The sequence below is a fragment of the Corythoichthys intestinalis genome, chromosome 2 (genome assembly GCF_030265065.1).
Source record: "Corythoichthys intestinalis isolate RoL2023-P3 chromosome 2, ASM3026506v1, whole genome shotgun sequence".
NCBI lineage: Eukaryota > Metazoa > Chordata > Actinopteri > Syngnathiformes > Syngnathidae > Corythoichthys > Corythoichthys intestinalis.
In genome coordinates, this window is record NC_080396.1 from 30,875,230 (window position 1) to 30,897,238 (window position 22,009).

Here is a 22,009-nt window from a genome sequence, read left to right on the forward strand (position 1 = left end):
TAAGCAACATCACCCCATTTGACCCCTCACTTCCAATTTTCTAAAATTGCGACTATCAACAAAAAAAAAAAAGTTGACTGCGACGACCGACGCTTCAAGGATAGTTGGAAATTGGACTATTTCTTCACTAAAATAGGCAACAACTGTGTCTGCCTCATTTGCAAAGAGACAGTCGCTGTTCTTAAAGAGTTCAATGTGAGGCGGTATTACCAAACAAGCAACGCTGACATGTACGACAAGATTACAGGTATGATACACAGCGAGAAATTGAAGCAACTTGAAGCTAGTTTAATTTCACAGCAGCAGTATTTCGCATGAGCCCGAGAGTAAAAGAGAACGCCACAAAGGCTAGTTGCGAGATTGTTGAAATTATTAATTTAAAAAAATAATCCAGCAAAACTGACACAAAAAATGGCTTGCTAAAAAAATTTCCTTAAATATATTGTTCTACGTAAAGGACGTCAGCCAAGGTCGGCCCCCCACATTTTTTCCACACTAAATCTGGCCCTCTTTGCGAAAAGTTTGGACACCCCTGCTCTAGATCAATCAGGTTTCTGAACTGTCACCAAGAAACAAGGAGTTTGAGCTTCCTCCAAATATTGTTTCTATTGGGTTTAGGTCTGAAGACTGGCTAGGCCCCTCCAGAACCTTGATATGCTTTTTACGAAGCCACTCCTTGGTCAGATTAGCTGTGTGCTTCAGGCCATTGTCATGTTGGAAGACCCAGTCACAACCCATTTTCAATGCTTTAACAGAGGGAAGGAGGTTATTCCCCAAAATATCACAATACATTGCCCTGGTCATCCTCTCCATAATACAGTGCAGTCGTCTAGTCCCATATACAGAAAAACACCCCCAAAGCATGATGCTACCACCCCCATGCTTAACAGTAGGGATGGTGTTCATGGGATGTATGATACATCATTTGGAAGCCTAAAATCTGTTTTCTGGGGGAAGAAATTTTTTGAAACAGGAGGGCATTTAAAAAAATAAAATACAATAAAATAAACCCCTAAACCCTAACTTGAGGTGAGAGCATGAGAGAACACAAGTACAGAAACCATGATTTTAACGAGATATTATTGCGTACTGTTTCGATCCAAAAAGTGTAGCATGTCTCACCGAGCGTCAAGACACAGCTCCACAGCCGGACTTTTGGGGGATTTTATGGTTGAAACACGGTTATATAACAAGGGTCGCAATGCAGAAATCCCAGACATCAAAGAGTGGTCGAGATTTTCTTTTTCAAATATTTACCCTGTTAAACATTTTTGTTTTGTTTTTTTTCAAAATTTTTTTTTGTTTGGATCAATTATTTGTCATCTAAAATATCGAGGAAAATGCAACAGTACAAAAAACTACAATTAAGCGATAGTTATGAGGTAGATATCCGTGACCTATTTACAGACGTTATTTTTTTGATTGTGACGTAATTTGTTTAAAAGTTTAAAATATGCGAGTGAATAATTTCATAAAGTTGTTTTGCTTTTTTAACTAAATATTAGACATCAATTAATGAATCAAAGCTAAAAATAATAGACATTTCAAATAATTATAACTATAGTTACCTTTTTAAAGAGCATACGACATGAGAAAAAAAGTCTTAAATAGCATTATTATGTGAATTACAATCATATTTTGAGACGATTCGACTATATACAACAATGCAGCAAAGCACTGATGACGAGAAATTAGTCTTTTAATCTGCCGGTTAGCCACGCCTACCATTATAGGGTCGTAGCGTCCCCAACAGGTGGATGACGTCAGCGGGAGAATAGGCTCATCGGTTTTACTATTCAGCCCATTGAGGGGGAATTATTAAGAACGGGGAAAACGCGACGAAGAGAGCCGCAAAATGTCATTGTTTCAGTCTCTCTACTCCAATATTTTTACAGGATATTCTTTTTATCCAAGTATTTTTCCCCAATAGGTAAATAAATGGCTTGAGAAGGACCAGTCAGCCCGTCGAGGGGGAATTATTCACAACGAGGAAAGCGCAACGAAGAGAGCTGCAAAATGTCATTGTTTCTGTCTCTCTAATTCAATATTTTTACAAGATATTATTTCTATCCAAGTATTTTTCCCCAATTGCTAAATAAATGGCATGGTCATGACAAATAACAGTCTTGTGCTAAATGGAATATGAAATAATAAAACTGCACTTATTCAGGACGACATGGCAAACTTACTCCATAATGGTCAAAACTGTCGACTTCACCTTTACTGTCGCACCTCCCGAACGATATTTTATTTCACCTAAATCGGGCTTATGTCATTTCCCTTCCCCGGCATTGGAGAATGCAAACAAACTTAGAGGCGTGACAGCTAGCCGACATGCTAACCCGAAGTGAGTGATGTTTCAAAGTCTTTGAAGCGGAAAATCACACATAACTAGCCCGGAACTTTTGACATGACGACTGGGTTGTCTATTGTCTTCTCTGATCGGCAAACCGCCCGGCGGAGAGCAATATACAGTTCGTTCCCCGGAAGAGGGCGGCTGCTATGCAGCTAATGTGCATGAGGACAGCTTTTTACATGCCTATCGATCATCGAACGTAAGTAGTCCTTTATTTAAAGAAAGTTCGTAGTGTTTACTTTGTAATCGCGGCTATTTTTAACACAAAATTGCAATTTCTGATCGGGTGGAAAATTTGACAGAACATCGGGCATACCAAGAGTGCAAAAGCCGAGTATAGTGCTCGCTTGGCGGGGGTATGTGCGACAAGGAGCATGTCAGCCACAAAATGCAAGCCACCTCCGTATTAAAATGATCCCAGTATTTGACATAATAAAAAACAAGATGTTTACTCACTTCCTCGTAAGTCGTAATGTCCCACAGTAGTAGGGCTTGTTTTGGCCAATAATCCATGGTGAATGGGAACCTTTTGAAACTCCAAAAGGGCGCACACGCCTCTCCCTCATACAGCAAGATTTTTCTGCAGCCGTTTGGCTGGCGTGATACGAAAAATAAATGTATTAATCTGCAAAATCAGCTGAATCCTTAGTTCTTCTCATACAACAGTACGGCTGTATAGTGAAGAGGGCTCCTTCTACCGTACACGTCACAGCGCCCTCTTTCTCAACTCGAGACTGATGCCGGAAGTCACTCATTTTCAAAAAACTAAATCAATATAGCGATCGCTTCCACACACATCCAAGCGGTCCATATCATTCAGGAGCATAAAATACCGCGTGTATTTTGAAATAAACATGCTTTTTCGTGTCACATGCACTTTAATGGCTGGGTTGAAAGAAAAGCGGCTGCGCGGTGTCTGTAAACGGGGGTCTCCAGGGTAAAACGTAGTAATTAAAAACAGTTCAGGGGCTAAATGAGCCATGCAACTGCTATAGCAGCATATAGACGTATTGTTCCGTTTATTTTAAAGAAGGGTACAAGAGCAGAAACTGCTGTTTCAGCCTTGTCTGTTTTTTGCGCCATGTATGTACAGTATATTTCTATTTTTTAAACTGTACTAGTATATTAACTGTTATGACCCAAAATGTGAACCTACGTGCACGCCAGTTAGTCACATGCCCAATAAAGGGTTATGAATCCTCTTTTACAAGAAGGGAGTGAATGACAAAGTTTGAAGGAAATAAAACCCATTCTATTGGTGTTTTTGCCCCCCCACGAAGTGTAATTGTATTATTGAGGGGTCTTTGAAGCACATTCCTGTCAGTGTGCATTGCAGACTCAGTCCACAGGGGAAAGGGAAAATGAGAGGTTTAGCAACAGGAAAACCGCTATGAGAACATTCCACACCGAGCTGAGTAGGGCTGAGCGGGACAATGAGGGGTGGGACAAAACTGTACACTTTGTAAGAAAAAAAATGTAATCTTGCCTTTTGATCGCGGTCAAAGACATCAACAAAAGGCTTCCCTTCATTGGACAGAACTTGTTGAGGCAGCCCTCACGGGGTGGAAGCAGGCTGGCACCTGGTTACTCGTTTGCGTGTCAGTGTACATTTGGAACAAGATAAACTCCCATTTTCGATTTTTATGTTTTTTCTTTTTCACTTATGCGCATTTATGGACCGCATAAAAACATCAGCTACTGGAGAAGAACTTTCGTCAGAAACGACAAACGGGGATGCAAGTTCTCTTCGGCTCAAACATCTTAAATTGAGCTTTCGCAGAGGAATGTAACTGAACTAATGGTCACGTTTGAGTTTTGAATACTTGAAGTGGACATGGGAGACGTGCGGTGTCCACACCCATCACGTTGAAAGGAGAGCTGATAACAGGTGATGGCACCAAATTTATTTTGTCGGTTTGTGACTACTGAATAATATATACATTAGTTTAATACTGCAGTCATTGCTTGTCATTGGCACCGAACTGTAAAACACGATTGTGTTTTCAGCCAACAGGTGTCTTAAAATGGTCCATTTGAGATGGAGATAACGGGGGTGATGGCTTCGTCCACGCATTATTTTGTTGCTACTTACCACGAGTTTGACATTTAATCACTCAACTATTGGGAAAAAAAAATAAGGCATTTAATGCTAATAAATCACATCGTTATAATAATAATAATAATTTAAAAAAAATAATAGTGAAATATCATTCACTCTTTGTATTTTCATAACTGAGTATTTTAACATTGATTATACATTCAATTATAAATGAAACAACAATAATCTGAAGTCCGAACTTGTTTGCATTTTAACTTAACAACTGTTAAGTCTACTCACCCCATGTTTAACCTGTGCTGGACATGATGTGACTGCAAGGTTCTTAAACAATCAATAATTTACCTGACCACACACTGTAATCACAGACAGCTGAACTAGCTCATAACTATTAATCTCGTAACAGATGTCGTTAATTAGTTGAGTGAGCTAGACAGTTTGAAATTCTTTTAAGGGGCTGTTTACATGGTTACTCTCCGAGAATACGAAAAATGTCAAATTTGCATTTGCGTCTACATTTGAACAATGTCGCGATTCCGCATGAAAACGATGTAGTATTCATGCCAGGCCCTAGGGGGCAGTGCAGATTTACTGGGCGACAGAGAATGATGCACTTTGACCCCATCAAGCTCCCTCAGCCTGGAAAAAAAATATACCCGCCCACTTGAAGCAATGTCATTTTTCTTTTGTTCAAAAAGGCACAAAAATTGAAACGTTCAACATATTTAATTTAAAAATATTATTAAAACAGTAAATTAAGGCCGACATTCCGCCATATTTGGTGTATTTAATGTTTAGTAGCACCGCTGCGCACGCCCAATGTGACGTTTACGAGTGCTGACATTAACGACGTGGTCTCGCGCCGCAGGAGCCTTTGATATGCATGCCGAGGAAAACCCCCTCAACCCCCCGCAATCGGATTCTTCCACTTTGGAGGCAGGATTCGGAATTTTTCGTCTTCGCCGACACCATATGCACGCGAGGCAAGTCCGCAACTCAGTCATTGCGTCTTTGTGTCGCAGAGTCGTCATGTAAACTGCCCCTAAGATTCATGTTACTTTAGTGAAAAACGGCTCAATATTTTATGGCTAATTTGTGTGGTACCCCAAAAAATTTTTTCAAAAATTAAGAACCATACAGTAGATCACTGAAGTATTATTGTGTAATCTCTATATAACAATTTTGGAATTCTATGAATTTTTAGGGTTTATAGTGCATGCATATAATGTTTAACACATTGATTGCCATTGACGGTTGTGTTGCACTGATACCATTCTAGGTCCCGATACCGATTCCAACACAGACTGTATGGTATTGGCCACACTACACTGTATGCTAAATTATTGCATACTGACTTGAATGTAGAGTAATTGCTATCATGGCTTGGTCAGACACTGCTTAACTTATTGTCAGCCAATGACGGCGCTAGATGAACATTAATATATTTGGCAAGAGCCTTCCGACTTCAAATGGATTGGACTACTTGTGGAGAATACACTTGATTTGCCAGTAGAGGATCATTGGAAGCCACACAATTGGACGTCTATCAACATCTTGGGAAAGGCGGGAAGCAATCCCTTTTTTATGGCAGCATGCATAGCTGTCGGCCATCTTGGGTAGGGTGACCAGCGGTACGAAACTAGATCTGAAAAGTTACATTTAGCGCAGCATATTGGCATGATATTTCTTAGTACTCCCCGATACCGTTTAAATCATTTTAGTGCCATAGCTGTACTGATACCAATCCTAGTATCGGTATAGGTGCAATACTAATTGACGGCGATCAACTAGCCGTCCGATACCGTTTATTAAACTGAAAGATGAATTCGGTTTCAGCCCTCGCAGTTATAGGACATTGATCACCATCGATGGCAACCAGTGATTTATAATCATGTTGAAGGATTCATGGAATTGTTATGCCATCACACATGACATGGCGCGATATACCGTAATTTCCCGAATATAACGCGCACTATTTTTCCCCAAAATCAACTTGTAAAATCATGGTGCGCATTATAAACGGGTACATGGATGGAGACAGAAATATATATATATATATATATATATATATATATATATATATATATATATATATATATATATATATATATAAACCGATTTTTTTTATGGACATGCCTACGTTGTGTTGAAGAAACGTACGTGACGTCTCCATTTTGTTTCGGTAATACTTCACTCTAATCAGCCGAATGATTTCGTCTGTGTTAAATTCTGCTTTTTTCACTTTTCATAAAGCACAGAATTTAGTTTCTTTAACTCATTTGAGTCAACGTTTATTGCAGCTCCACAACTCGGACCATAACAAACGTAACAGCAGACTTCCTGTGTGTGCCCGTCAACTATATCTGTCCATCGGGAAACTCAAACCCAAATAGCAATAGTTCCTATTGTTACTGTCGTGTCGACAGCGATGTGCTCTCTCGGATTTCCGACTTACGTTCTCACTTTCATTTTACCGTATCAATCCATGGAAGAAACATTTATTCATCATGATGAAACGAGCAAGTTATACATCAGCCTTTAAAAGAAAAGTCACATCTGTTTTGTTTTCGCTTAGATTCTGGTAAGTTGGAGAAGTTGTCAAATCATATTATTACCATAAATATTGTCAGTTTATGTTAATGTTTTGAACTACCAATGTGCTATGCTTGTGCTGTGTTTCACCAGTCAGTAAAATGACATTTCTGTATCTGTACACGAGCTCTGTTTTCTTGTATTCTTCTATTTATTGGTGCTAAAATTAGGGTGCGCGTTATAAACGGGTACAATAATTTTCCCTAGATTTTACAAGTAAATTTCAGGTGCGCATTATACACGGGTGCGCCTTATATTCGGGAAATTACGGTACTTAATGATACCGATGGTCTAGTTCATGGAGACTCCATACTAGTTTAGACCAGTAAGTCCTATAACTTGGTGAAATCAAAATAGTACAGAGAATTTACTTTTTTATGCTTGAAGCAATTATAGTTGAAAGAGGTTGAGAGTTTAAATGAAGTCTCCTTTCAGGAGTGCATCAAAGATGTCAGTGCAAATGACTTCACTCACGTTCGTTAGTGTTTGAAGTTTAAATTTAAAAGCTAGCAAGCATACTTGCATCCTTTGTGAATAATCACTCATACAGAAAGAATGGTATAATTCTCCGGTCCCAATTGGATGTACTTCACTTCACTTATCCAACACTCTTCTCGTGTCCTCTCTTCAGCATGCTCCTGTGTGACTGTAACCCCCAAACTGAGAGAGTGGCTCCAGCAGGGTGAAATGCCGCAGGGGTGCTGGAGCCTATCCCACCTAACTATGGGCTGGAGGCGGGGTGCACCCTGAACTTGTTGTCAGCCTATTCCAACAATGAGGCAACAATGATTCGTGCTCATACTCATACATAGGGACAATTTCTGAGCGTTCAAGCAGCCTACCCTGCATGTTTTTGGGATGTGGGAGGAAATCGGAATACCCGCCCAAAACCCACGCAGGCACTGGGAAAACCATGCAAACATAGGAGGCAAGAGCTCGGGATTGAATCCTTGATCTCACAACTGTGAGACGGACGTGCTAACCGCTCATCCACTGTGCCAAATTTGGGTAACTGAAGTATTAAAATAATCTTACTACCCCTAGTCCTGTCAAATCGAAAATGGTTAAACATAGTAGAACCTATACAACAAATGAAGTCGACTAAAAGATTTAAAAAGAAGCTAATTGCACACAAATTTGGGTAACTGAAGTATTAAAATAATCTTACTACCCCTAGTCCTGTCAAATCGAAAATGGTTAAACATGGTAGAACCTATACAACAAATGAAGTCGACTAAAAGATTTAAAAAGAAGCTAATTACACACAAAGACATTCATACATACACCAAGCTACGGTAAAAAAAAAACACCAGTGAGGGGAAAAATAATTCATTATATATCAGTCTGGTAAGGATTACAAAGCTATTTTGAAAGCTTGGACAATCCAGCGACTCATAGCGAGAGCCAATATCCACAGATGGAATAAGCAAGGAGCAGTGGTGAACCTTCCCGGGATGGGTCGACCGGCAAAACGAGTCAAAGACAACAGCTTCGACTCATCTGGAATGTCACTAAAGAGCCATGATAACCTCTAAAAAATTAGAGGCCTACCTTGCGTCAGTTAAGGTCGCATTTGTTATGAGAGTAGGGGTGTTAAAAAATATATCTCCGGACCCTTTCACGTCTGTCGCATGTGCTCAGGTTGAACCTGCTTTCATCGGTGAACAGCACATAACCATGGCGTAGTTGGAAATTCTGCTTGTCAATGGATAATGCCAATCGAGCTCTACGCTGATTAGCAGTGAGCACGGGGCTCACTGCAGGATGTCAGGCCTTCAGGCCATCCTCATTGAGCCCGTTTCTGATTGTTTGGTCAGAAATATTCCCACCAGTGGCCTGCTATCCTGTTCCTCCTTGAACAAAGGAGTGGATAGCGATCCTGCTGAGGGTTTAAGGACCCTCTACGGCCGTGTTCAGCTGTCCTGGAGTAACTACCTGTCTCCTGGAATCTCCTACAGGCGGCCAGGTTGCTCCTCAGACTGTCTAGGAGCTCAGTGATGCCCTGGTCCAGATCTGGGAGGAGATCCCCAAGGACACCCACCGTTGTCTCATTAGGAGCGTGCTCAGGTGTTGTAGGGAGGTCATACAGGCACGCGAGGCCACACACACTACTGAGCCTTATTATGACTTGTTTAAAGGACATTACAAAAAAGTTGGATTAGCCTGAAGTGTGTTTTCCACTTTCATTTTGAGTATAATTCCAAATCCAGAACTCCATGGGTTACTACGTTTGATTTTCATGGATAATTTTTGCGTGATTTTGTTGTTAGCACATTCAACTATGCAGGGCCGGCCCAGCCTATACGCAGACTATGCAGCTGCTTAGGGCCCCTGACCACTAGGGGGCCCCCAGTCTGGCAATTGTTTAATTTATATTCTATTTTGTTTACTACAGTTTGCTTTATTTGACTTTTGTCAGTTTTGATACTTGATTACAAGCTTAAAAAATAAAAGTTCTTCCTTAACTTCGTTCTTTTCCTCTTTAAAAAAAAATAAAAAATTTTGCGCTATCTACTGTAAGTACTGGCAATCATTTATGGTGAGAAGAATGCAGTGCAACAAAATCTGATTAATATACAAAATATTGACGTATGGGTTGGATTACATGTATAGGTTTCGCTGTACACTGTGACGAAATGGTGGGCCAAAAATATGGGCCCCTTTGCATTAGTTTGCTTGGGGCCCTGAAATGGCCTGGGCCGGCCCTGCAACTATGGAAAGAACAAAGGACTTAATAAATATATTTCATTCATTCATATCTACAATGTGTTACTTTAGCGTTCCCTTTATTTTTTGACCAGTGTATTAATATTTTGGGTCAAAATTATTTTTCGAACTGATCATGTGACTAGCATTTTAGAGACGGTCCTTTGCTTTGCTTAGCCAAAACTACACCTGAGAAGGCAAAATGGATATTTGGAATTTCTTTGTTTCGTGCTTTGCCCCTCCCTCCCTAAAAGTCAAACTCCGGCTATGCTATAATGTACATTTTGATTTGTTTTTTTCTAAAGTAATATACAAATATCGCAATAATCGTCTTCAAGTGTAGTATCGGGATTAATTTGGATTCAACCAAATCGTGCCCTGTGAATCAAGATCGAATTCTATGGCCAGATATGAGGTAATGCACACCCCTAATGAAGAGACTGGGCAGAAACAGCACAATATAGCACAAAGGCTTGTCACTTTAAACATAAAAACATCGGAATCATTCCCTAAATTTGGGGGGAAATATTGTTTGACGAAATTAAAGTAGAACTTTTTGGAAAAGTGTGTGTGATGGAAATGTAGCACATGATTCCAGAAAAGAGTTGCTTTTTTCTTCAAGAACTGGACGACTTGCTGAGATTGATGTAATCTGTTTTAGCCAGATACCCCCATTAGTTGATGACCACAATCTGAACGCGCTTTGGTTGTACAGCAGAACAGCACAGCGGTCCAAAACATGCCAGAAACTCGACTTCTGAATGGCTTAAAAATGTAGGTTTTGGAGTGGCCTTGTCAAAGTCTGGATTTGAATCCATTTGAAATACCACAGTATGGACGAAGACCAGCCAAATACATAAGACATATTCTGTCAAGAAACTATTTGTCAAATTCAACTTGAACCACCAGTCTTCAATTCTCCACATTAGACAACACAAAAAAACCTCTAGATTTGATGCTCTTCTTAATTCAATTCCATAGCACTCGTGCATATGAGAGCATGCAAGCACTAAGTGAGCCAAGATGCCTGCCAAAGCCTGATGAAGACACAATGAGTCATTCCAGTCTGTCACTGTAATTTTCAGAAAGTTCCAAACGTTGGAGGTTGTATAACATAAACACGTAGTATAAAAGCATTCAGCACTAACAAGTAGAATGCTCTAATAGAATGTTGTCGATTATTAAATGTCAGGATAGTTTTACATCAAAAAGACGTGGGGTTATTTTACAGCAAGGTTTTGCTTTTGTGCCGTGAGGCCTAGTTCAGGGGATCACCGAACGTGCTGTGCTATTGTATGCCTCTTCCATCGACCACTCGAACCACACAGTCATCCAGATGGAATGAGAGATCTGCCTCCCTGAGTCTAAACTGTCGATGGAAGGAAAAGATGACAATGGATCTTTTCCCCTCAGGTCAAGGGGTGTAGCATTGGACACAACGGAGACAAATAGGAGAGAGTTCAGAGAGGAAACGTTCTGGAGTCGAATGTCAGAACGGCCTACGATGCAAGACATGATTACGGCCCCCTCCTATGTCGGGACTGGCAAACCATAAAGTGATAGCTAGATAAATGAAACCCAGCTGTGGCTGTCCACTGAGAATTTGAGAGGGTGGGGTTGTGTTTATGTGAGATTTGCAGATTTACCAGCACCGACTTGCAGGCTGCACAATGCAGGAAGTGCTTGCTAATGTTGAATCAAACATTGCTTACGCAGAGTGCAGGAGGCAGATTTAGAGAGGGGTGGGTGGTGGTAAACCTAAAGATAGATTGTCAGGAATTTATCAGATTTTTATGTCAGGTGGAAATGGCACCCAGCATTGTTTTCATATGTTATGAGTTAGTAATGTGTGGTGTAACATGTATGAGCATCAGAATCTTTGTGATCAAGCAGCTTCAACTTCTTGAGATGCCTGTGGTTTGTACTTATCAACATCAAGGGGATTCCCGCAACTTGTGTAATGTGTGCACATTACAGTTATTGCTCTGCTCCAAAAGAGACGCACTGCACGAAAACCTCCTATGCACAGCAGGAAGTGCTGATTACTGTATTTAAACAAATGTTTCATTTCAACATGGCACATATTGTACATAAGAAAAAAAACAGCACACCACCAAACAAAACTGTCACAAAAAGTAGACCCACAGGTTAATTATATATGCTTAGTGGAAGGAAGAACATTTCATTGTTCTGTCACTTTACATAGCTGGCTTGATAAGCTAACAAAGATCCATGAAGTGAAGTTTGATGATTTTTTGCGGCACACCTGATGATTAATCCTGACATGCTGGTTGGGAATCACTAATTTGAACAAAGAACACAGCAAACTATAAGTTAAAATGTATGAAATGTATAAAATGTTTTGTGTGACTCGGTGAACAAGTAGTGTGGCGATACACCTCTTATTTTGAGGATGAGGCTTTGAATCCAGGCTCCAACCTGACGTTTGAATTAGGGCTGTCAAAATTATCGCGTTAACGGGCGGAATTTTTTTTTTTAAATTAATCACGTTAAAATATTTGACGCAATTAACGCACATGCCCCGCTCAAACAGATTAAAATGACAATACAGTTTAATGTTTGCTTGTTACTTGTTTTTTTGGTGTTTGGCGCCCTCTGCTGGCGCTTGGGTCCAACTGATTTTATGTGTTACACCATGAGTGAGCATGGTGTAATTATTGACATCAACAATGGTGAGCTACTAGTTTATTTTTTGATTGAAAATTATACAAATTTTAATAAAACGAAAACATTAAGAGGGCTTTTAATATAAAATTTCTATAACTTGTACTAACATTTATCTTTTAAGAACTACAAGTCTTTCTATCCGTGGATCGCTTTAACAGAATGTTAATAATGTTAATGCCATCTTGTTGATTTATTGTTATAATAAACAAATACAGTACTTATGTACCGTATGTTGAATGGATATATCCGTCTTGTGTCTTATCTTTCCATTCCAACAATAATTTACAGAAAAATATGGCATATTTTATAGATGGTTTGTATTGCGATTAATTACGATTAATTTTTAAACTGTAATTAACTTGATTAAAAATTTTAATGGTTTGACAGCCGTAGTTTGAATGTCTGAATACTTGTGTAAATATTTTGGGGTTATAACCCTAACCCTTTTCCCATGTTCCCCAAAAATGTTTACGAAGTTAAAGCAACACCAGGTAACTTTTCAACCTTGTTAAAATATTTTCATAACGTTTGTGATAATATGTCGTCTGAAACTTGGAGATGAGTGATCGGCGGAATGCAGCAAGGAATGAAAACCGCGACAAGGATTAAATCGACAACAGAGGGTGGCGGACATGGCCTGCCATCGGTCCTCAGCTATTCCCTATCTTCTGGATCGAATACAGAATGAATTAACCTCTGAATTATGAACTAATCTAGTGGATTTAATCAACAAAACGAACAAGTTGCCGCGATCGACTATGACTTTTGGGAAAATGAACAATCAAGGGGAGAGGAAAAAAACAACTAATCATTACACAATCTGAAATGTCAAAATTGTTATTCGATCATTTCTGCGTCCTATAGTATACAGGGGGGGGGATTTAATAAGCTTCGTCTTCTCCTGTCTGCCCTTTTCTTTTCGGGTTGAACTAAATGTAAACACAAATGAATGTTGTATGTTTGTTTGGATTTGTCACGCCTGAAAGGAAAATAAACGATAGAAAAAAAGAAGAAAAAAAAAAGAAAACTAGTGTTACGTCCCACGGACGGCTCGCTAAGGGCATAACATAAAACGAGCCACACAAGTTTACAAGTGGCACAAATTTATTTACACAGTCAGTCGCAATGAACAATATATACAAAATACAGGGTAAGCCCAGGCCAAAACAACAAACAAAAGGATTCTACACTTAAACCCCACCCGCTTACTAAACCCTGATCCTGAAAAAGAACAAAGAAAAGACAGCCACTAACCTAGCATCGCAGCAATGGCAGCTTACCCCTACTGCTTCAGTGCTCTTATTTACAGTGGTGAACAAAAATGATCCGATAATGGCAAAACACAAAAGACCTCACCGAAAAAGCTGGAGTGTATCAAACTAGCAATCAAAGCACACGAGAGTGAATGGCAAGCAAACAGCCGGCGAGGAGGACCGCGGCACGAATGCTGTCAAATGCGACCTCCCAGAGGGTTGACAGCGGCAGGTTTATGAAGCTTGGCGCCCTTTCGTCGTGGCCAATCAGCGGCGGCGACATCGTCTGTCCGTCCGGCGTCGTTCAGCTTACGTCACAGTGGGAGGGGAGGCAGCCAGCTGGCGGAGGTGACGATCAGCTGACTGAAAGTCTAAAAAAAAACCAATTAAATGGCCAGGGCCGTAACATTAGTTGAATGACACCTGTTTTATATCTTGAGGGGGTTTGTATCGCTTTCACTGGCTCTGATTAACTTTGAGGAGGGTGGCAGGAACCCTGCCACACACAAAAAAAAAAACTACAAATGTGCAGATTACTTTTCCTGCATACGTCACTTCCCGCTTTCTCCATTCATTATAAAAACGGAACTCGATGCGAACGCTTTCGCTCGAATGCTGCAAAGATAGCAGAGCATCAAGAGAGACGGACGGACAAGACAAAAGTTTTGTCTGAGGAGGAAAACAAAAGAGAGGCTACCAGGATATACAAAATAGACATTGGCCCGGCTGTCACTCGCTGGCGTGACACCACCCCCCCAACCGAACTCGTCAGAGGTGGGGTGTGGGGATTAGCCACATGATTGTTAAATCTCACATGCTATTGTTTAGCCACAACAGGATTCATTACCTTCTTTACCTATAACTATCTGCCCCTCACACAGCCGCTGGAAACAGAAATGATGGTTATTCCATTTTCACGCGACCGAGAGATTGATTTTTGATTCAGTGATGATTCTCCGACACTTTTCGGGTGTGCACTAGTCTTCGTGGGAAACGGAAAAACACTACTGCTTTTGTCACCGGCATTGCTAAAATAGGTCAAAACTGAAAATCTACCAAGTGTTACCTTATGTGAAGTGCCTGAAATTAGTATGAGTGTGTGCATACTCCTGACACAGTGTCCTTTCGAGGTATGCGGAAATAGTTCTCATGATAAATGCAAATAATTAAATTGATCATGAAGTTGTGGCCTGTCAGTGTATTTGTTAAACCAATTTGGTGTATTGAAGTTGCATACAAGTCATAACTGGGTCAAATATCCCCATAAAAAGTGCCTTTGGTTTCCTCAAAATCACTTAGTTATCAGAAATATGTAGAAGAAAAATGATACTCTGTGGTCTTATACGTCTCCAAACATTTGTTTACATACCAGTACAATGGGAGCGTCTGTAAAATGTGTACCATAAAACATGAAACTATGAAGATCGGAAGGAGGCAGGTATGGAATCCGACACGGGGCGCGCGTAAAACAAGACCTGGGAGAGAGCAAAAAAAGTCGTGAGCCTGTGAACAGAGAAGTCATTAAGGGCCGCAAGATACAACTGATGTTGGAAACAGACCATTTGATCAGGCGACAAGGTGATGGCATCCACTGGCTTTTAAAGACGGCTGATTGTCAATGCCAGCACCTTTGGTCGCTCCACCTGTCTGATGTCCAACCTGCAGTAGGATTTTTGTGTCAGCGCAAAACCCACCACATATGTTTGGGGGCTTGGCGGATGCAAGTGAAAATGTAGGTTTTCTTTAGGCAGGCATACAGGAGCTTTCTGGACATGCGTGGTGCGTTTCTTCCATGACTATGTGAATAGCATGCATTGAACCCTCTGAATCACTGTATAAATCAATTCATTGAATGCATTACTGTTATCCTAATTCATATTTTTAGCATAACGTGTTTGATCCAATATGCTTATGTGAATGCACACCCAACTACAGCATGCTTCCACATTGTATGAAGACTTTGCTACTTGCGTGACCTCCGCCAGCGAGGCCCTAAACAATGAGCAGCCAGAGTCTCGCCGGCCAGCCGGGTGGGGCCACTCAATGGCAGGAAGCATCGCCATCAATATTTACTCTGCGAGTGGGGCAGCTGAGGAGTCAACAGGCCTGGAGCCTGGGGAGCACAGCGCCACACACAGTCTCAGCCCACTTATACAAACACTCCTGAGTGCTGTTACAGACTCCCCCCACCCCAAGTCCCTTTTTTCTCCCCATCCTGAGCAATTAGAACATAGGCAGACAGGCTGCGCCCACTGACCGCTGTTTTGAACCTCATCGCTTCTGCTGTGGCTTGGCTACTTTAGATTCCACTTACAGAGCTGCTGATATAGCAACAAAATTTCGAATTTCTGGCTTCTAATTCGAAATGCAAACAAAATTTGTCTATATTAACTATTTTATGTGTTGTTCACAGAGATGGAAGGCCCGCTAGGCTTCACGGTGGTACTTGTTGGACTGTTGCTGTTGATGTCTGCATGGCACGCAGGTGAGTGAATGATAAAGCTACACATAGTGCACAGTGGCCTTCCCATGGTAGTATCCGGTTAGTGAACACAACCAAAAACCATAATACTGTATAGGTATCAAACCCAAGGCCCAGGGGGCAGATCCTCTCTGGCACACATTTTTTTGTGGACCTCAAAAGCAAGAGAAGTCATGTGTATCAATATTGTTCGTTTAAATATTGTTTCAATTGTGTCACTTTCATACCTGTCAACCCGAGGCCATTGGCAATCTTAAAATTTGTGACGTATGCCCTTACAAATTGGTGACTAATCTTACAACGTTGTATATAGCGTGCAATATGAAACAAAAATAAAACTCAATTTTAAAAATAATATGAATTTATTGCTAATATTGTCACATATAACCTGGTACAATCAAAGAACAATCAATATCTTCAGCTACATCATGATTACTAAAATTTAACAGTGACTTTTGTTAAAATTGTATGTAGCGCTTTTGGCAATTTCTATCATGTCTTGATGGCTGCACTTGATGACACTTCAGCTCGCAATTCAGTTTGACTTGAAGGTAGTTCGTTAGTGTGTCCAACTATAAATTAAAAAGGTCAATTGATAAAATTAACTTACCGATGCAATCTTTGAGTCAGGGAACATTTCTTTTGCTAATTCTGAGAAGTGATCAGCAATAGTTGCAGGCAAATTGTGTTCGGCCACAAATTGGCAGAATGAAATCTCTGCTATCATCACTTTTCATTCTGCAGTCTTTATCTTTATGACCAGTGTTGTTAATCTTACTTTTAAAAAGTAATTAATTAGTTACGAATTACTTCTCCCAAAAGTAATTGAGTTAGTAACTCAGTTACCTAAAGGTAAGAGTAATTAGTTACTTGGCAAAGTAACTGGTGTTACCTTTAATGTTTTTTTTTTTTTAATTAAAAAAAAAAAAAAAAAAAAAAACCATTGCTATGTTTGGAAATCATTTAATGTTGTGAATCAACTGTTAAAGTTGTAAAAATTGCTCCCGTTTTTGCATTAGTTCCTTTCTATCTACTTTTGACATGTTAAAGTTATAAAACTGTTTCATCATTTAAAGATAGATTCAAGTCAAGATTTTGCCGATTTAGGAGTATTTTAGATAAAAAGTTACTTAAGTTTGCTAGGAAGGTACACTACAACAGAGCCTTTCTGAGAAGTCTACTGCTTCAAAATGGCGGCTGTTTATTAACGCCACCATCTGTCATCTCGCATGTAGTTCTATAAGCATTTGATATCTAGGCGTAGATTGTAGGCTGTTGGCAACAGTCAGGAAATATTGGAGCCACCTAGCCTAGCATCGCATTTGCTACAGCGTCACAACACTCTTCTCTCTCAGTGTCTCTGACTTTTCTCGCGTCATTCAACCAACGCATCGTAACGCACATTGTCTCATTGCCGAAACGGTGAAAAAATCCGAACGGAGGAAAAAAAAAGGTAATGCACGAAAAACGTACAGATTTTGAACGTACGACGTACACATTTAAAAATCAGCGCTCACTTGTACAAATTACGCCGAAACTGTACAACTTGACAGGTATGCACTTTTAACATTGAGATGTTGCAAGCCATTTTGTCATCCAATATCTTATTACCTGCATAGTTGTTGAACATTATTTTAACTGGCTTCCAATTTCACAACCACTTATCATTCAATTTGTCGTGTACTGTATATGTAAAATTTGAAGTGATATTTCTCTAGGTCCGCGATCATGATGGTTCTCCGAGGGAAACCATATAACTCATGTGGCGCAAGAAAAAATTAGTTTCTACAATACTATATCCTATAGCTACTATAGTATTGAGATGAGTTGACATTTACACATATGCTGCTGATCTGCTTACATAGGAAGCAATGACATTGGAAACAAAATAAATATGAATGGAACATTTACCGTTGTGCCATTATTTAGTGCAGTACACATTTTATTGTGACAACACCGCAAATTACTTTCATGTCTGAGAGGAGCTCGTTTTACCCACAGTAAATTATCTTCATCTAAACGAGGCAAATTTCGTGTCATGTACCTGGAGTAGCAAGTGCACTTTGTCTTTATTTTCAGGGTCAGAGGTTCAATAGTTCACGTGTTCACTGGTGTGTAAGGGTACAAACTGCGTAGTTTTAACTTTTTTCCCCTCAATTTAAGTTATTTATTGATTTAAACAATGTGTTGCTGGATTAAATATTTCAAGGTAGAGAAAATTTCTAAATGAATGTACATATCGAACACTGCTCTGCCTCCTGGTGGCCGGATTGTCAGAAAACTGTCGGTTGATAAAATTGTTGGTAATCTGATCATTCTGTATGTGCCTGAGGTATCAGCCAAATTTATTGAACCGGACCAATATCAAGATAGCCCTTTATAATTTATCTTATAACTTTCAGATTCAAAGGATGACGGAAAGCTGCTGTGTTCATGCATGAATGAAAAAGGCACATGTGTCAACGATACGTGCAGGGGGGACATCTGCTTCTATACATGGGTCCAGGGCCATGAGGAGAAGGGTTGCTTCTCTAACCAAAACTACATGGAGCAGTGCTTCACCTCCTTTGGACGCTTCCATGTCTTCTGCTGCAAAGAGAACAAATGCAATGCATTTGCAACGCCACCCCCAAACATTGGTCAGTAACCTTCAACTTCATAGAACTGTATCTGAACTTCACATTTTGTGCTCAGATACATAGAGTCAACCCCCTTTAAACACAAAAAGTTAGGGGTATAAGGATTTTTCCTTAAATTTCAGGAAAAAACAAAAATGCACCGTTACGTTTTACAGGCAAACTTACAGTGGGGAGAACAAGTATTTGATACACTGCCGATTTTGCTGGTTTTCCCACTTGCAAGCCATGTAGAGGTCTGTAATTTGTATCATAAGTTCTCTTCAACTGTGAGGGACGGAATCTAATACAAAAATCCAGAAAATCACATTGTATAATTTTTAAATAATACATTTGTATCTAACTGCATGAAATAAGTATTTGATACATTACCAACTAGTAAATATTTCGGCTCTTAATTCTTTTTTAAGAACCCCTCCTGTTCTCCACTCATTACCGGAAGTAACTGCACCTGTTTGAACTTGTTACCTGTATAAAAGACACCTGTTCACATGCTCAAACAAACAAACTCCAACCTCTCCACAATGGCCAAGACCAAAGAGCTGTGTAAGGACATCAGGGATAAAATAATAGACCTGCACAGGCTGGGATGGGATACAGGAAAATAAGCAAGCAGCTTGGTGAGAAGGTAACAACTGTTGGAGCGATTATTAGAAAATGGAAGAAGTTCAAGTTGACGGTCAGTCTGCCTCGTTCTGGGGCTCCATGCAAGAGCTCATCTCGTGGGGCATCACTGATCATGAGGAAGGTGAGGGATCAGCCCAGAACTACACGGCAGGACCTGGTCAATGACCTGAAGAAAGCTGGAACCACAGTCTCGAAGAAAACCATCGGAAACACATTACGCCGTCACGGATTAAAATCCTACAGCGCACGCAAGGTCCCACTGCTGAAGCCAGTGCATGTCCAGACACGTCTGAAGTTTGCCACTGACCATCTGGATGATCCAGAGGAGCAATGGGAGAAGGTCATGTGGTCGGATGAGACCAAAATTGAACTTTTTGGTCTAAACTCGGCGTGTAGTGTTTGGAGTAAAAAGAAGGATGAGTACAACCCCAAGAACACCATCCCAACCGTGAAACATGGAGGAGGAAACAACATTTTTTGGGGCTGCTTCTCGCCAAGGGTACAGGACGACTGCACCGTATTGAGGGGAGGATGGATGGGGCTATGTATCGCCAGATCTTGGCTGACAACCTCCTTCCTTCAGTGAGAGCCCTGAAGATGGGTCGTGGCTGGGTCTTCCAGCATGACAACAACCCAAAGCACACAGCCAGGGCAACTAAAGAGTGGCTCCGTAAGAAGCATCTTAAGGTCCTGGAGTGGCCTAGCCAGTCACCAGATCTGAACCCGATAGAAAGTCTATGGAGGGAGCTGAAAGTCCGTGTTGCCCGGCAGCAGCCCCGAAACCTGAAGGCTCTGGAGAAGATCTGCATGGAGGAGTGGGCCAAAATCCCTGCTGCAGTGTGTGAAAACCTTGTCAAGGACTACAGGAAACGTTTGGTATCTGTAACAGCAAACAAAGGTTTCTGTACCAAATATTAAGTTCGATTTTTGTGATGTATCAAATACTTATTTCATGCAATTTAATGCAAATGTATTATTTAAAATGATACAACGTGATTTTCTGGTTTTCTGTATTAGATTCCGCCCCTCACAGTTGAAGAGCACTTATGATACAAATTACAGACCTCTACATGCTTTGCAAGTGGGAAAACCAGCAAAATCGGCAGTGTATCAAATACTTGTTCTCCCCACTAATTTGCTCGTTATCTTTCGACTGAACATCTAATTGGTCAGTGTTTCAGTCTAGTGAGCAACGATTAATCAATTAACTCGAGTAATTTGATTAGAAAAACGATTAGAATAAAATTTTGCTGCTTCAAGTATTCATTTAATTGAAGTGGCTTTGTAGTGGTTTGTTTTGAAAGTGTTTGCATTTAGTTTCATTGGTTTGGGTGGATACACTGCCCTCTAGTGGCAATAGTGAATATGATATAACTCATTTCACATAGCTGAATCCAGATGCTCCCTGTCAAGACCAACATTAGCTAAGCTTTTGTTTGAGCTAATGGTTTTTAATGCATTCGTAATTTTATTAATAGGTATATTTAGCTGTTGTTTTTGTGGGAATATGTGTTTGAATCATTTTTTAAGAGCATTGTAAAAAGAAAAAAAAGTTAGCATTTTATTATAGCATTTATGCTAGTGGACTTTTGCAATATAAGTTAGCTAATTGTTCTTTTGTTGTACTTAGTTCCTAATTTTTTTATTTTATCACTGTTCGAGGCTCAGCTCAGTTATTCTAATTTTTTATGTTCCATAGCCGATTACTAGATTATTCAAACTAGCCAGTTCATTGATTAATCGACTATTAAAATAATCGGTAGCTGCAGCCCTATTTCAGTCGCTACTTGCTTTACTCCAGTTCTTCTCAAATAGTGGGGCGGGCACATGTGACCTCGGGGAACATACTTTTTTGCACAAATTAAATTGCACATCGTTTCATTTTCAGAATGAGCGCAGTATTTTTTTAAACCAAACAAGAGCACACAGCAAAGAGCACTGGGGATATGAAGAGCTAAGACGAGGAAATATAACAAAGTGAATGTAGCGTTTGGCTTTGACTTTTAATACAGTGGGAGACAAGGAAAGCACAGTCTGTGTCTAAAAATGTTGGCAGCGAACAGCATAAAGCCAAATCAATTAAGACCTCACTTTAAGACATTGGACCCCAATCACATTCATATACCTCTTGATTTTTCAGCGAAAATGTGCCGAATATTGCTAACAATCATCCCGCTTTTTGAGTGTTACATCAGTAAAACAGCGAGCAATGTTAGCATCATATAAGCTGCCATACCAAATTGCCCAATGCAAAATAATGTCTCAACATAACAAAGCAGCTGATACCGCCTGCAGCCAAAATAAAAATTCCTTCTGACCAATTACACTGTCATTGATGTTCTAATAATTTTTGGGGGGGTTTCGGTCAAATTGTTTGGTATATTTTCCTGAGTTAATGTTGCTAATCAATTTGAATTTATTATTATTTGTTGATTTTATTAAAAATTTATTTTTTAGCATCAAATGTATTTTTACAGTTTGGATGTGACTTTTTTTTTTTTTTAAATTCAGGCAAAATGATGCGCTTTAAGTCTTTTCCGTTAAAAACAAAAATGTTAAAGTACACATTTATTGTAAGTTGATCCAAATCACTTTTTTTTATTTTATCAAGGA

General features: G+C 39.9%; 1 protein-coding gene across 2 annotated transcripts in view; it reads left to right on the plus strand.

Moving 5' to 3' along the window:
- The first annotated feature begins 4,551 nt into the window (after positions 1–4,551).
- The window catches only part of acvrl1 (activin A receptor like type 1), a 29,756-nt gene continuing 12,298 nt past the window's right edge, over positions 4,552–22,009 (plus strand). Inside the window, exons 1-3 of one of the 2 annotated variants that reach the window (XM_057827179.1) lie at positions 4,552–5,395; positions 16,065–16,136; positions 18,536–18,772. In XM_057827179.1, coding sequence (XP_057683162.1) covers positions 5,296–5,395; positions 16,065–16,136; positions 18,536–18,772 — 409 coding nt within the window. In that variant the 5' untranslated portion in view covers positions 4,552–5,295. The remainder of the gene's footprint in view (positions 5,396–16,064; positions 16,137–18,535; positions 18,773–22,009) is intronic. The other variant, XM_057827172.1, reaches the window with a different exon arrangement.